Source organism: Siniperca chuatsi, linkage group LG12 (genome assembly GCF_020085105.1).
Source record: "Siniperca chuatsi isolate FFG_IHB_CAS linkage group LG12, ASM2008510v1, whole genome shotgun sequence".
In the NCBI taxonomy this organism is placed as follows: Eukaryota; Metazoa; Chordata; class Actinopteri; order Centrarchiformes; family Sinipercidae; genus Siniperca; species Siniperca chuatsi.
In genome coordinates this window covers 3,995,369-4,009,372 of record NC_058053.1, presented here as the reverse complement: position 1 = coordinate 4,009,372, position 14,004 = coordinate 3,995,369, and the positions used below count along the sequence as shown (strand labels likewise).

At 40.3% G+C, this 14,004-nt stretch overlaps 1 protein-coding gene across 3 annotated transcripts in view; it reads right to left on the bottom strand.

The window, feature by feature from the left end:
- Positions 1-14,004, bottom strand: part of LOC122885674 (nck-associated protein 5-like) — a 74,859-nt gene that overhangs the window by 4,119 nt on the left and 56,736 nt on the right. The window contains exons 8-13 of one of the 3 annotated variants that reach the window (XM_044217108.1): positions 13,633-13,812; positions 10,585-13,487; positions 10,161-10,275; positions 9,112-9,181; positions 3,910-4,296; positions 1,344-1,439 (exon numbers count right to left, since the gene is read on the bottom strand). In XM_044217108.1, the coding sequence (XP_044073043.1) occupies positions 1,344-1,439; positions 3,910-4,296; positions 9,112-9,181; positions 10,161-10,275; positions 10,585-13,487; positions 13,633-13,812 (3,751 nt within the window). Of the gene's footprint in view, positions 1-1,343; positions 1,440-3,909; positions 4,297-8,506; positions 8,540-9,111; positions 9,182-10,160; positions 10,276-10,584; positions 13,488-13,632; positions 13,813-14,004 lie in introns of those variants that run through there. The other 2 variants (XM_044217110.1, XM_044217109.1) reach the window with 2 other exon arrangements.

Here is a 14,004-nt window from a genome sequence, read left to right as displayed (position 1 = left end):
CAACTCTTTCTGCTGACTGCAGAGCACCTTAAATTGCAGTTTATGGTGATTTCAATAGTATTAAGGTGTTGTTGAAAGTTAATTTAACATGTATCAGTTTCAGTCGTACCGCATGAGCAACTGTGGTTTAAATGCAAATCAAAATAGACAACTTATGATTTGACTGCAAAGGGCAGAGATGATATTTGAAGAAACCTGCTGCCCTGCATGTAGATGTGAAGTTGCATCACTTTCCCACATAAGTCAGCTGTTAAACGGACACCAGGTCTGATTCATAGTATATAGACTGTAACTGTGTGAATACTGTAAATGTAATGTTGTATTACATTTAATGAGCATTAAGCATTGTATCCGTGTATGTCTGTGAATAAAAGGTATTAATAAGATCACTAGACCCAAAGGCAACACTGAATTTGTATGTGCATTTTGTGTGTATTTGTGTGTGTGTGTGTGTGTGTGTGTGTGATGGATCATGTGCAGCCTCAAACCCACAGGCATATCTTACAGTCTGCCACACACACACACACACACACACACACACGTTGTAAATGCCAGCGTTAATGTACTGTAGTAAGATGCAAATGATGTTTGAGAAACTTGTGTTACTCATGTGTGTAGTTGCCACCATTAAGCTAACTTTCTGCTCAGAGGGGATGGAAATGAGTTTTACAGGAAAGTACAGCTTTTAAAGTGTAGTTTTGAGGAAGAGTAAACAGTTTTTACATTGTGAAAAAGTGAAATTGTTGCACTATCTTTATAGCAACCAGCTACAGTGACAGTTTTGAAAGGCAAACCTTGAATATGTCTTGACAAGGCTGCTGGAAGCATTTTCTACATTTATCTTTATATTCAGTGAATATAAAGTTTAAGTGCTGAAAAACCTTTCAGCTTTCAACACTCTTCAGTGTGCAAAAGAATCACTAGTTTCTAACACATGGAACAAACTGTGACCCTGTTTTTTTTAGTTCCCAGGTCTTTTGAGCTCATTTGGAGAGTTTTAGTGTGCATTTGAATACAGTATTCTCCAAGTTCATTACACATAACATTTAATGGTACAATAACACTTTTGTGAATTAATTTTGTCTGGAATCAGGAAATTCCAGCCTGTAGGTGAGTTGGGTCACTTTGACCTTCAGAGGTGATGACTAGAAAATGATTTCTGTCGTTTTTTTAGTATCCTAGCAAGAAGGAACTTCTCCGTGTAACACTGGCTAATTAAGCTAGAGAATGAAAATGTGAACACTGGAAAAACACACTGGTTGATAATAAGTGGGCACAGAACATAACATGGTTTTTGGCCTGAAGTTGTGTCACTTATATAAACCTGTTCCATCGTGCCTTACAGTTGGCAAGCTGAAGTCTTGTCTGTTCTTTCTGTTGGCTCGTAGTGGCTCGTGTTTTTGATTTGATATAGGTCAACTTCTTTGGTTCCATTCCACCTGGAAAAAGCACAGAATGAGTTTCTCAGCAGTCAGACTTAATTCTGAGCGTGGAGTTAGGAGAACAGAGTGACACTGACAGACTGACATCTGACATCTTCAAAGAGAGCAAGATTATCATTCTGAACTCAGAGTGGCAGGAGAGCTGAGTGACACTAAAGGAGTAGCAGCTGACATCTTGAAAGATGACAAATGTATAATTCTAACTTTAAAGTGACAACCACCTCACCGAAACTGAAACACTGTGAAAATTAAGCTAGAATTTAGTTTGCCAGATATGGAGTCAAAGTTTAGGTTGCTTAAAACAAACAGAAGAAATGTCTCTCAGGAGACAAACATTTAAATATGCATTTCACAAAAAAAAAAAACATTCAGTCTGATGCAATGTTAGCAATCTGCACTGTCTCTGGGCCCAGAAGGGCTTCAGTTTCAGATATCCTTTTCCAAACGAACTACAACTTGGCAAAACATGTAGAATTGACGTTTTGCTAAAACAGTGATTTAGCAACCGTAACAAGGCACGGCAGGCCGGTCCAGCTTGGGTTTCTCCACATACTGAAGCGGTGCGCATGTGGCTGTAGTAAGAGTGATACTCGACATCTAAAGAGTTTGGAGGGTCGTGTCTTTTTATTTAGCCTTTCCTAAAGAAAAAGTGTGAGAAATGGATTCATGGATTGGATGGTGTGTTTACCTGCTCTAACGTAAGTTGCAAATGTTGGCATGTCTGGCTAACTAGCTCTGCAGTAGTAATCGTGCGCTACTTACAAAGCCAAGGAGCATTTCATTAGCTAACTAGGTACATTCATCACCATCAGTCCTTCTGAAACTGTGCAGGTGAAAATACACATACTATGTGTCTGATGGAGAACCCTTGGGGCTTCTCTCTGAAAAGCATGACTCATTAAAAGCCACCAACTCATAAAAAACATCTTTCCTCTTGACAGTGACAATTAGTGTTTTTCTTTGGCACATGCTGTGTGATTAGCATACTGAGCAGTCTACAGTGTGTTCTCCTGCATGGATTCTGTCAGTGTAGTGATAAAGGCTCCTGTTGTGATGACACACCATGATCCCTGCTGCTCTCAGTAGTCTACGATATGTAGTTATAGATTGACATTTGTTCCTTCAGTTTCACTGCCACACTTGTGACACTAAAGCAGAGAGCGTGACTTGAGTGGATCTTCATGAAATGCATTTCCTCATGTGAGAATGTAGCTTCAACATCTCCTCGAAGTGCTCCTTAGAATGGATAAATGAATAATGAATTACCCAAGCAGAACTTTCATTGGATGTCCTTTTTTAAAGGAATCGGGAGAGTGACGGATGGCAGAAACATTTACAGCCTGTTCTATAGCGTATACAGCACAATTTGTTATATCAAAGTCAATTCATATGTAAAGATTACATTTTTTATCCTATCTTTTCATTTTGATCTATGAGTGCAGGACTTTATTGATAGAGCTTTCCATTCATTTGGTTGGTAAACTCTACCTCCAGAGTGGTTTTAAAGCAGCAAAAATAAATTGTTCCAACTTTGTAGATATAAAAAATATCAGTCCAAATGTATCTTGTGTATACTATGTATCCGCATCGCACTACAAAATACCATATTTGACAAACCCTAAAGTAACATTTAATAGTGTCTCAACACAATGGGCCTCATGCAAGAACCACTCATATAAAAAGATTTGTTTTTAAGTGGCACGAGTGATTTAAGAGTACTTGTCACATTCTTAGAATTTTCTCTTGGGTAACCAACAAAATTCACGAGTGGTCCAGACCAGTCGTACAGGTCGTGTACAGACAGTCTGCTTTCTTCACAGTTTGATTTTAGAATTATAATGCATGAATCTAAATGAATTTGGAGTTTAAATATGTTACAGAAATCAACAAAAAAATCTCAATGTAAACTGAAGTATTTTGGCATGACAGCTTTTACAATTCAGTTGTTGAAGTGGGAATGTTCTCCCAATCCAACGCGTGTCATGGTTAGTCCCATTTGTGACGCACTCCCTACGCTAAATTGTGATTCGGTCACCTATGCAAACCATTGACAACCATAGTAATATTTTGTCATTTTTTCGGGTCCCCTAAATACTACTGCCACTGCTAAATTGTTACATGCTTTGTAATGATTTCCAACATCAGAACTTGAAGCTCCAGTGTGAAATTTTTCTTTTTACTCTTGGGAGGCATTTTTGTGAATGTAGCTTGCTTACAAATGGAACGGAACAGGTAGCCTTATATGACCATTTTAGGGTCGTGGATTACATCTACTCGTGAACAAACAGAGCTAACAGTAAAAAGTAAGAGAGAGAGAGAGAGAGAGAGAGAATAAAATCCAAAAATGTTCTTGCATGAGGCCAGATGAGTCCACAGCACTAAAAGGAGAAAACCCTACGAGCATCATCTTTACTTCTGCAGTCCACACGTCGTGCTTCTTGCTGGAACTACTGTGGCTTTACTGTACCTTGTGGTGGTCTGGGTAGTCTGCTCTGGGTATCACACACATTCGCAGAGGTCACAAAGGATTCAGACTGGGGTTGGATGGGCTGGAGGAAGGCCACAGTGGGGAAAGGCACTGACTGGATATGGGTCATGGAGGTGTCGGACAGAGAGTTTGGCACCCCTGCATGGCTGCTGTCCTTAAAGCTGGAGGGTATTCTCCATCGGGGTAATGGGGAAGGAGACATGTCCTCGCTGGAGGAACCGGGGACACTGGGAGGACTGAGGGACTGTTCTGGGGTTGATGAGGATTTGGGGAGGAGGTGCAGGATGGAGGAGAAGAAGGAACAGGATTCAGGAAGGGGAATGGTCCCAATTCCACTGTCCAATGTTCGCATCTTGCAGCCGGAGCCTGCGGCACAAGGAGAACAGTTGAAGTGGCTCAGGATAGTGGGAAAGAGAGCGAGCACAACAGGAATGAAACAACAGGGTAACCATGGTTGAAGTGGTGCTAAATAATCCTTTATAATATACATACACTAAAATAATATATATACACTAATATAATAACTGACTGCCTAGTCTATTGCTCATCAAATGTCCTGCACTGTAACTCTGCACCAGTGTCTCTAAGGAAAGTCTGAGTAAAGCTGTTCCACTTGAAGAATAAACTGTTTTTCATTCTAATGGATAAAGTGCTAGAAATGATAACTGAAGATGTGAATCAGCGAAAAAGCTTTCACTACTAAATGAAGGTAGCTTTACCAATCAATAATAATGGCTTCTCTGCAGTCATCATATGATTGTTTCCCTCACTCCTCCTTGTTATTCCTGTCACATTGCCCTTTGTGTTTGTTTGAGCTCCAAGCAGCTGATCCTAGTGTTGTGTTTTGGTCATTTCAAAGCAGACATGCAACAGATGGTTAGTCTGTTATTTTTAGCACTCACTCTTTAACTTGGCCATGGTTTCCTCTTTAAAGCCAAGTTGAAAATTGTTGGTTCAGTCAATCTAATTACACATAAGTGTGAGACAGGGTAATGATTTTTTTTTCTAATAACATCATACATGTAGCCCTGCCACAGAGAACGACTCGGCCAATGCAAATCAAGCCCACTTGAACCACTGCTTTGTATTACAGATGTTGTTTAATGGGTGTGTGACAGCTAGCATGCATCGATCACACTGTGAAATATGAAATGCACAGAATGGCATATGAAATGAAATTTAAATACACTCCAAATGTGTGTATTTTATTGGCAATATATCACACATAACTGTCAATACACACAATTAAGTTGTATGTGTTGTTTCTCAACTTTAAAATGAATACCATTTACAATTATAGCATTAAATCACAGTTGTTACACTAATAAACCTATGTTGAAGCTTTGTGCATTTCAAATATGTAGAGTTTGTAAAATTTACCTTGCTACATTTGGATCAGAGAACAAATCTTTCAGTGCGCTAGAAATCTAAAAAGACCAAGAATTATCACAGCAGTCTTCCGTCCAGTGCGCATAAACTCAAAATAAGAAAAAATATCCTCATGCAGGCTCATGTTTTAATAAGTACCCTGTAGCAGAAACCTGTAGGCAATCACACGCTAGAGCAAACGCAACAGCTGCTCCCCCTTTATTAATTAAGGCATGCACATATGAGACTTTACACCCCTCTTTTGGGTTTCTACAAGCTCATTTTTCTTCACTTTTTTCTTATTTCATTTTTTAACTAGAGTGCTCAAATTAATTGAGTTTTTCAAATTTTACAAGTCATGCTAAAACACGAAAATGTGTTTAGGCTAAAGTTATTTATTGACATGGAAATGCAGTCTTAGGCTATGAAAGCACAAACGCAATGCAAATGCAGTATTATACTATATTTTGTATAGAACTACTCACTTATAAACAAGATACGACTACTCACATCACATTACAAGTTAGTTGCAAATGTCTGTGTACCCAGCATTGAAAACATCTCATAAGCTCAGAATAGCTTTATTTAGAGCATGAGTTATGGACACATCCTGGCAAATTCACTAACATCCATTACAGTTATATGACTATTGCAGTGTCCATGTATTAAAAATGAGTTTTAAGTATCTATGTTTGTTAGTGAAGGACCTGCTGTAAACAAGAACAAATAATTGAAATGAGAAGACATAGAACAGAGACATTATTGATTAGTTTGGTCTTTAGTTGAAAGTTAACAAGAACCACTGTGACACAGTCTTCTTTGGAAAGGCAGAATCACAGCAGCTGAGAATTGATTGGTTTCAACAAGCCTTTAACATGGATGGTGAGGTTTTTGTCCTCCTCCTCTCTATTGTACCAAGCTCAATGAATAACTGCTCGATGTCACATGACAACACTGCTCCGATTTTAATATTTTAAAACACAGGATATTATGTGTATAATGTAGTAATAATAAAAAAAGTGTTGTACTTGTTGGGACTATGTTGATGTTGTTCTTGTACTATAAATATATATACAAAAATTCTCTGTCAATATAGACAGTGAACCAATGGCGTTCCGATGCACAGACAGAGTGTGCCATCATGGAACCAAAAAATATAAATTTCTCCCTTTTGGGAATGGACATTTTTCTCAAAGGAGTGTACAGGACATGTCATTTACACAGGAGATCTGAAAATATCTCAAAAAGATGTACAAATGTAGTTTGTCAGTGTAGTGCAAAACTACAGACATTATTTTAATGTTGGTTGAACAGTACTTACTTTTGTTTGTCTCACCTTATTTTAAAGCATCAAGTTGAAAACTGCTCTGTCAACTCTCAACTCTACATGGGGCCCAACAAGTTTATGCCAAGTCTGGGTGGTATAATTCAGCTCACAGCTGAAGGCAAAGTTAATTGACTCAGTTGTGGCTTGGATGAGCGTGCTTAGCTGGTGCAGTGCTGAAATTTTAATGAGGTGATTAACCCCTGAGGGCAGGCATCCGTCCGTATCAAACATGCTTGATATTTGCAGCGCCTTGCCGATGGTGGTGTCACTCTGGCCAATGAAATTTCAGGTGGGTCTGTCACCAGTCCTCTACCTGAGCAATGTGGAGAGTTTTATCTGCTGCTAATTTATAAGTGACTGCAATGAAATCAGGACAGAATAAAGTTTTACTTCCAGTCTAGTTTCACCCTTTTACTTGCCCACTCTCTGTCTCTCTCTTTCTCTTGCTCTTTTTTGACTAGATTGTCAATGAGTGGCAACCCAAGCCAAGGAGAGCTTGGGTGTTTTGACATATTCGGGATATTTTGGATCCAATCCAAAACGGACAGGTGGAAAGTAACCCTACCCATAAATACATTTTCAAAAAAAGAGACACCTTTAAAATATACCCAAGGTTAATTAGAACTGATTCAAAAGGGACCCAAGGTGGATCTGGATCTGAATAGACCTGATAATTAGATCAAATATGTGATGGAACCAAACAAACAGCCCCAAACAGGGAGAAAACACCAAAACTGGTGATGATTATGGCGCACTATTATGGGTTGGGTCATTCAACCATTTGGAAATTAGAGATATTGGCACAATTCATACAATCGGACCCTACCTGACCCAATTAGAGTGACTCGGGTACCAGGTTGGGTCTCGGGTACTAGAAACCAAGTAGACCTCTAGCACAGAGTTTCAGTAATTTAACAACTTTCAGTCTCAGTTTTAATTCGTATTATGTACAGCCGCAAGTACCTGTTTGGTTGTTACACAATAATGACGGCCCCTTCCAAACATTGTTAAGTGAATCTCTGAGTATTTACACATTGCTGTTTCTGAATTTCATCAGCCTTGTGCACTCTTTTGGGTGTAGTGAAAGACCTAAAAAGTATTCAAGCTGTTTCCTCTGTATCTGTTGAAACCAAAAAGCTGAAAAAGCTGAGGAAAGCCAGACCCCATGAGCTAAACAACCTATTATGCGTGCTACAAGTAAGCTTTCTATACAGGTTGGCTGTGATTTGATTGCCTGTGGAGGGTGTTTACCTGTTGTAATTTTGCACTATATAAAAAATACTGTTCAGAAAAATTTGTGTAGTTAACAAGAAGCGTCAGTCTCATGGCTGATACTTAACCTTGTCAAAGTGCTCTACTCCAAAATCGGTAACAGCAGCACTGTAACTTCTAAATCTAATCTAAAATTTGGAAACCCAGACTGAAATTTAAGGCAAGTGCAGCACTGTAAGACAACACAAGGGTGTTCACAATCCAGTCGATCTTCCCGCAGCAGTGTGGTCCACACTAAAACAATTGAAACAAATTGTGTGGGTGTACGCCTGGCCAGGAGGGAGCTTGGACCCCATATGGATGAATAGGTTCATCTTTATTGGATGAGCCTGTGCATGCAAATTTTCAGTGCATGGATCTGTGAAGATGAGCGGTCACGGATATATAAACAAAAATCCCCATTAAAGGACAAACTGCGTGAAATACAACCGTGGTGAAATGGTTTCTATTTGCCCTGATTCAAATTGCCACCAAAAACAATAAATAAATGCAGAGGAAGAACAAATAAAATTAACATAAATATGGAGGAAAAAACACACACTGACAAAATTCAGCATTTTGCATGTTTGTTTGACTGCTTATAGCATATTCATCATGTTTATGACTTACACATCATATTTGGTCTTCACTTCTGTCTGCAAACTGTAAAATGGTAAGCACAGATAAAACCTTAAGGCTAGCATGTTTAAATTGACACAGCTAACATTGCTAAGTTTTGTTTTTCAGGTGCCAAGATGTTCAAGGGGGATCCATTATTCTTTGCAGTGACTGTAAGGAATTATGGCCAGTCCCAGTGTTGTGCATGAACGCGTTCAAAGAGCGCCGTTCATTGAACGTATCCTTTAGTTAACAACGCTCACACACTGTGTTTTACGGCACCCAGCATGCCGGTGTTTTGGGGTCACAGCATCTGATGGGTCACAGATTTTTTATATGACACATCGAGCTGAAGCATCCGACCAGTCTTGGGAAATATGTGCGAGTGAATGATGATCACAAGAAATCATTAAAGGGTAAGACCACGAGCCAACAGCCGCAAAGTTCATCCTCCCAAGTCAAACTCACAGCATTTTGTAAAGGAAAAAAACGGAAGAAATTAATGTGAACTAGTTCATTTTAATCTGTGTAAACTGAACTTTGAGCTAGCTCTTGTGAAGTGTGAACTTGCACAACACTGGACAGTCCTATACAACAGAGAATAGAAAAAATCTGACCTATTACAGCATCCTGATTGGGGGTCTTCACTGTGGATCCGTTTTCACCATCGGCTCTCAGGTTCATCATCTGAATCATTGTGTTTTCATAGAAGGATAAAAAAGAAGTTAGCTACATATTCTTTCATACTTATACATGTACAGTGTCATTGTTTGGTTCTTGCTTTTATCTATAGTGTCTTATTATACTGTTGGTAGTAATCCCTGTGCGGCTCTAGCTGATAATGAACACCTAACCTTGACATTGTTGGAGTCACAATGTGACTAATTAATGAATCTGCTCCATATTCTGCTTGTGTGCCTTTGTCTCTACACTCATTTTAGTCTCATGGTCTCTCCATTGACATCATACTACCAACATTCTTCTTTTGACTGATGCATGACACTGTATATGCTCGACTTGCTCTTGAGAATTTGGGAGGTAGGAGGAGGGATGTCAGGTTTTCTACAAGCAGTCCTCCATGGAGACGTTTATGTACACAGTTTCACAGTTTTTGAACTTTAAAAAATAATCAAATATTCAAACTACAACATAGTGCATCTGAACTATACATGACGTGATCACTTGTTAAATTATTGATACATTCTTTAGACGAATTAATGGGCGCCAATGGTAAAACTATGGACACAGTGATAAATTTAAGAGGTTAAAGGTCTTAAAATAAGGTTTGGTAATAAAGGCAGAAATGATGAAACTGTGGGTAAGAGGGTTTGAGGGACAGTTGGTGGAATTAGCCTGAAGTGCATCTCACTTGTTAAGACATCATACAAGTCTGCGTTTTTCTGTTTTTATTTGATCCCACTGTACTTAGTTTTTTATAATCATTTACAGTACACCTCTAATTTTTGTTGTTTTTGTTTTTAATTTGGTCTTTTGCCCTTCTGGTGCACTTACAATAATGTCATATTACTGTAACAAACATAGCCTACTGTACATAAAAACAGGGTTGGAGTACACATTTTTGTATGAGGACATTTTTGTGATTAGAACTAAAACTGGCTGCATACCAATAAAATACTGTTTTGTATTAGGTAATGATTTAATTTACCTTTGGGTCTCCGATGATGTCAGTATGTCCTTGTATTTCATTCAGGGACATTCCTGGGCAGGGCATTGAGATGCATGCCCGCACTGCATCATGAGACTCTCTTCTCCCCACAGAGCTGGAAGAAAACAGTTTGTCAACAAACCACAGCATACTGAGATTGTCTGATATTGACTCAACATGCCCAGGGTGATTCGGCTGATAAATTACCCTATAGCTCTTGAAACCTGGCTGCGCTCCTCTGTATGAAATGTGTCACAACTGGTCTTAGGGCTAAGGACACTGACAGATGTGTCTCAGACCACTTACTAAAAATGACCAAAGTCATCTGAGGCAGTAAATTACTTCATTGGCAATAAGCTATTCGGAAATCTGCTAGAACAAGCACTGAAGGTTTAATGTGCACCAGAGTCAAAAGATTTCTTACCATTCTTTTCCATCGCTTTTTCTTCTATCTCTTTTTTTGTCCAACTTTGTCTGCTTTCCTCCCAGAAGTGATGTAATCTTTTGCTCCCTCTTGTCCTCTTTTACTTTCGGTGGATCAGTCTTTTTGCTGCTTGGAGCAGGAAGCTTACTCTTACGAAAACCAAACCAATTTGCCAAGGTTGAGCCAGATTTTTGCTTCACTTCATTGCTTCTCTCCTGTTCCTGAGACTTGTGCAAGTTCTCCTCTATGCCGAGCATCACTTTCTCTTCGATTGTGGTTATAGTACTTTGTCTCTCTGGTTCTTCAGAAACTGGCTCACCAAAGGCGCTTGAAAACTGTTGCTCAATCTGAAGGCGCCTAGCCTGCTCTCGTTGGTGTTTAAGACTTTGAAGTCTTTCACTGGAGGACCCTAAATGTGAGGGAACTGTCAGGCCCTCTTCAATCAAGAAGTTGTTCAAAAGGGATCGATTCATTGGGCAATGGTAGCTACTGGAGCAACTCATACTTCCTGGAAGGACATCACTAAGAGAGTTCAAGGAGCTCCCTGAGTGCGTTTTGATCTGGCTACGGATCTTTCCAGATCTGTTGAAGTTTGGTCTGTCCATGTAGCGTGCACCAAAGCTCTGGCTACGAGCCTTGGCCCCATTCATACCCATTACTGGCTTAAGGGGAGGTCTGGTTGACACAGACACAGACCTTTTAAACAGCCAACCTTCCTCATCAAATCCCCAATCTAACATCACACCGCTGTCTGATGCAACAGGCTGAACTGACGGCTCCGAATCTAGCGAGTTACAGCGGGTCTCAATCTTTCTGCGGGCTTTGTCATGACCACCACATTCATGTATCATCTGGGGGTCACACGTACAATTCTGAAAGGTCTGGATACTTTTTGTAGTAAAGTTTGTATCATCTTTGTTCTGTCTTCCAAAAACTAGGATGGTACTGGTTTCCTGTCCAGAGATTGCCTCATGAGATTTTGCATTTACAGGAAGAGCCATTTTTACAGCTCTTGAGGTGGAACTCTGAAGATTATTGACAATCCCATGGTAGTAAACATTAGAATATGCCTGAGGCAAGACTTCTGAAAGTTTTGGCTCACTAATGCTCTGTTGGGATCTTTGTAAGATGCTCTGACTTGTAAATATAGAGGGAGCACCATTTTCATCATGGCATGTGGCAGTTCTGTTCATAGGTAACTGGACTGACTCTGAAACTTGTGACTCTTGAACTGGGACAGGTGGTATCTTGGATGAGTGGGTGTGGTAGACCTTGGCAGGGATATCTTTCAGTGGCTTACCTTCAGCACCCATTTGTGAGGCTGTATGTTGATTGTCTTTTGCTGTGTTGGAAAGCTGATTTGATTGTGGCTTGGTGGTGCTTGATATTGTCTTCCCAGTAGTAGAGCTTTGAGCCTGACCTGCAGATTTATGTGCTCTGGGTAAGCTGTCACATCCGGATCTAAGGAGAAGAGATGTCGTTCGACCTGGGGGTGGTGGTGGGGATGGGGACCTAAGTTCTGAACGGGAAACATCACAGTGCTGGTCTTGGCGTCGCTGTTTTCGCGGAGAGCAGGGTAAGTTGTCATAGATGCTTTCTTCCACAGAGTCATTGCTTGATTGAAGTCTAGTGATTTGCAAAGGTGATTTTGTTGGGCTCTTTGAGGATTCATTGATCCCTGGAGGCTTAAATGTCTTTGAATGTTTCATAGGGGAAGCAAGGGGAGAGCGCTGTTGCACACTCTTGAGAGACTTGGAACTTGTTGATACTGCAATGTCATCATCTTTTTCAACTTTAGATAATACTCCCTTGCTTGAACCATGTGTTTTACTGAAATTTGTCCTTTTGCTGGGAACACTGTGCCCAGGAGGGGTTGACTGTCCTTTGGACCTGTGACCCTTAATAAGCTTTTGGTGGAGAGGAGAATGTGTATGCTTAGGTTGTTCTTGTCCTCCATCCGCACTCTTGCTCCGCAGAATGAAAGCCTTTCTTGCTGAGTCACAAGGCTGAGGTTTCGGTTTCCTCTGTGGAGATTCTGAAATGGTGTAGTCCTGGCTTTCACTGCCAACTTGACTCGCCTGGTCTCTGCAGTGAGGAACCTCCACTGAGGAGCTGCGCTGTCTGGCTACATTCACACAGCTCAGAGCTCTTGTTGCAGACTGCTGAATAAAAGAGCTCACATCACTTGCCCCTGCTTCAACTTGCTTGACTAGAAGTCTGCCCTGTTGTCTTTTGACATGATCAAGTCTGGATTTACGGTCAGTAGACCTTTCCTGGTTATTGTTTCTGTCACTTAACGTCATGACTGAAGGCTTGTGTTTTTCTAGTGAGTCTTTGTTTTTTTCTTCCAGATGCGTAAGGCTATCTGTTGGGCTTACACCAGGTTTTACTATGGGGCCCTCCAAAAATAAGAAGTTGTCTGTGACAGGTGAGGGAAAAAGACCAGAATTCCCGACAAGTTTTACAGGGTCTTCTTGAAAATTGTTGTCATCATCCCTTGTGACATCCAGTTTCTCTAAGCAAAGAATCTCTTGTGTTGGTTGGCCACTGGATTCCCTACTTTGTAATTTAGGTGAATCATCATTTGCATCATCAGAGTCTAGGGCAGCAATCCTTGCTTCGGCCTGGAAAGGTTTACTTGTAGGGGCTACTTGCTTGGCTGTACTCCCTTGTAGGCCACACTTGACACCAAGTGAGTAAATGCCCTCATTGGAGGTCATACAATCTTTGCAGTGTGGTACAGATGCAAGTGAGGATGCCTCTTTGGAGCTGCACATTTGGAGACGCTTCAGGCCTTTCAGAATGTGGCCTTCCTTCCATCCCAGGTCTGTCTGCTCAATGGGTGCCGAATGATTGCTGGATACTGAACCCGTACTCATCCTTTTGTCCCGGCTTGTGGCACACTGTGTATTGCAAGAGATATTTACAATTATTGACATGGCATTTATAGTTGGATCACTCGTTTTACCCCCAAACCCCACAAATATGCTAACAAGTATTTTACATTGGCAAATTCCTTCAAATTGAAGGAAAATAAATGAAACCCACCTGCTTGGAGAATCCACGTCCCTCTGCCCAAGTGTGGGAGCCACTGGAGTACTCACTACAAGCACTGGATAGTGACAGTTCACTGCTACTGCCACTACCACTACTGCGTGGGCATGTTAGACTTAGCAGGCTGGGCCACCTTCCTGCAGGAATACCTGCTTTTCCATTCCTTTGGACCTCCTGGAAAATAATTACTTATTATGTAGTCAATCAACAGAAATTAAGCAAACACTATTAAAAAAATGGATCCAGTAGCAAAAACTTCATATTATATATATATATATATATATATAAAATTATTATACAATAATTATGAAAACATCCCAGTAAATTACAAACGTCATCGTTGCAGGCTAAGATTGACACAACATT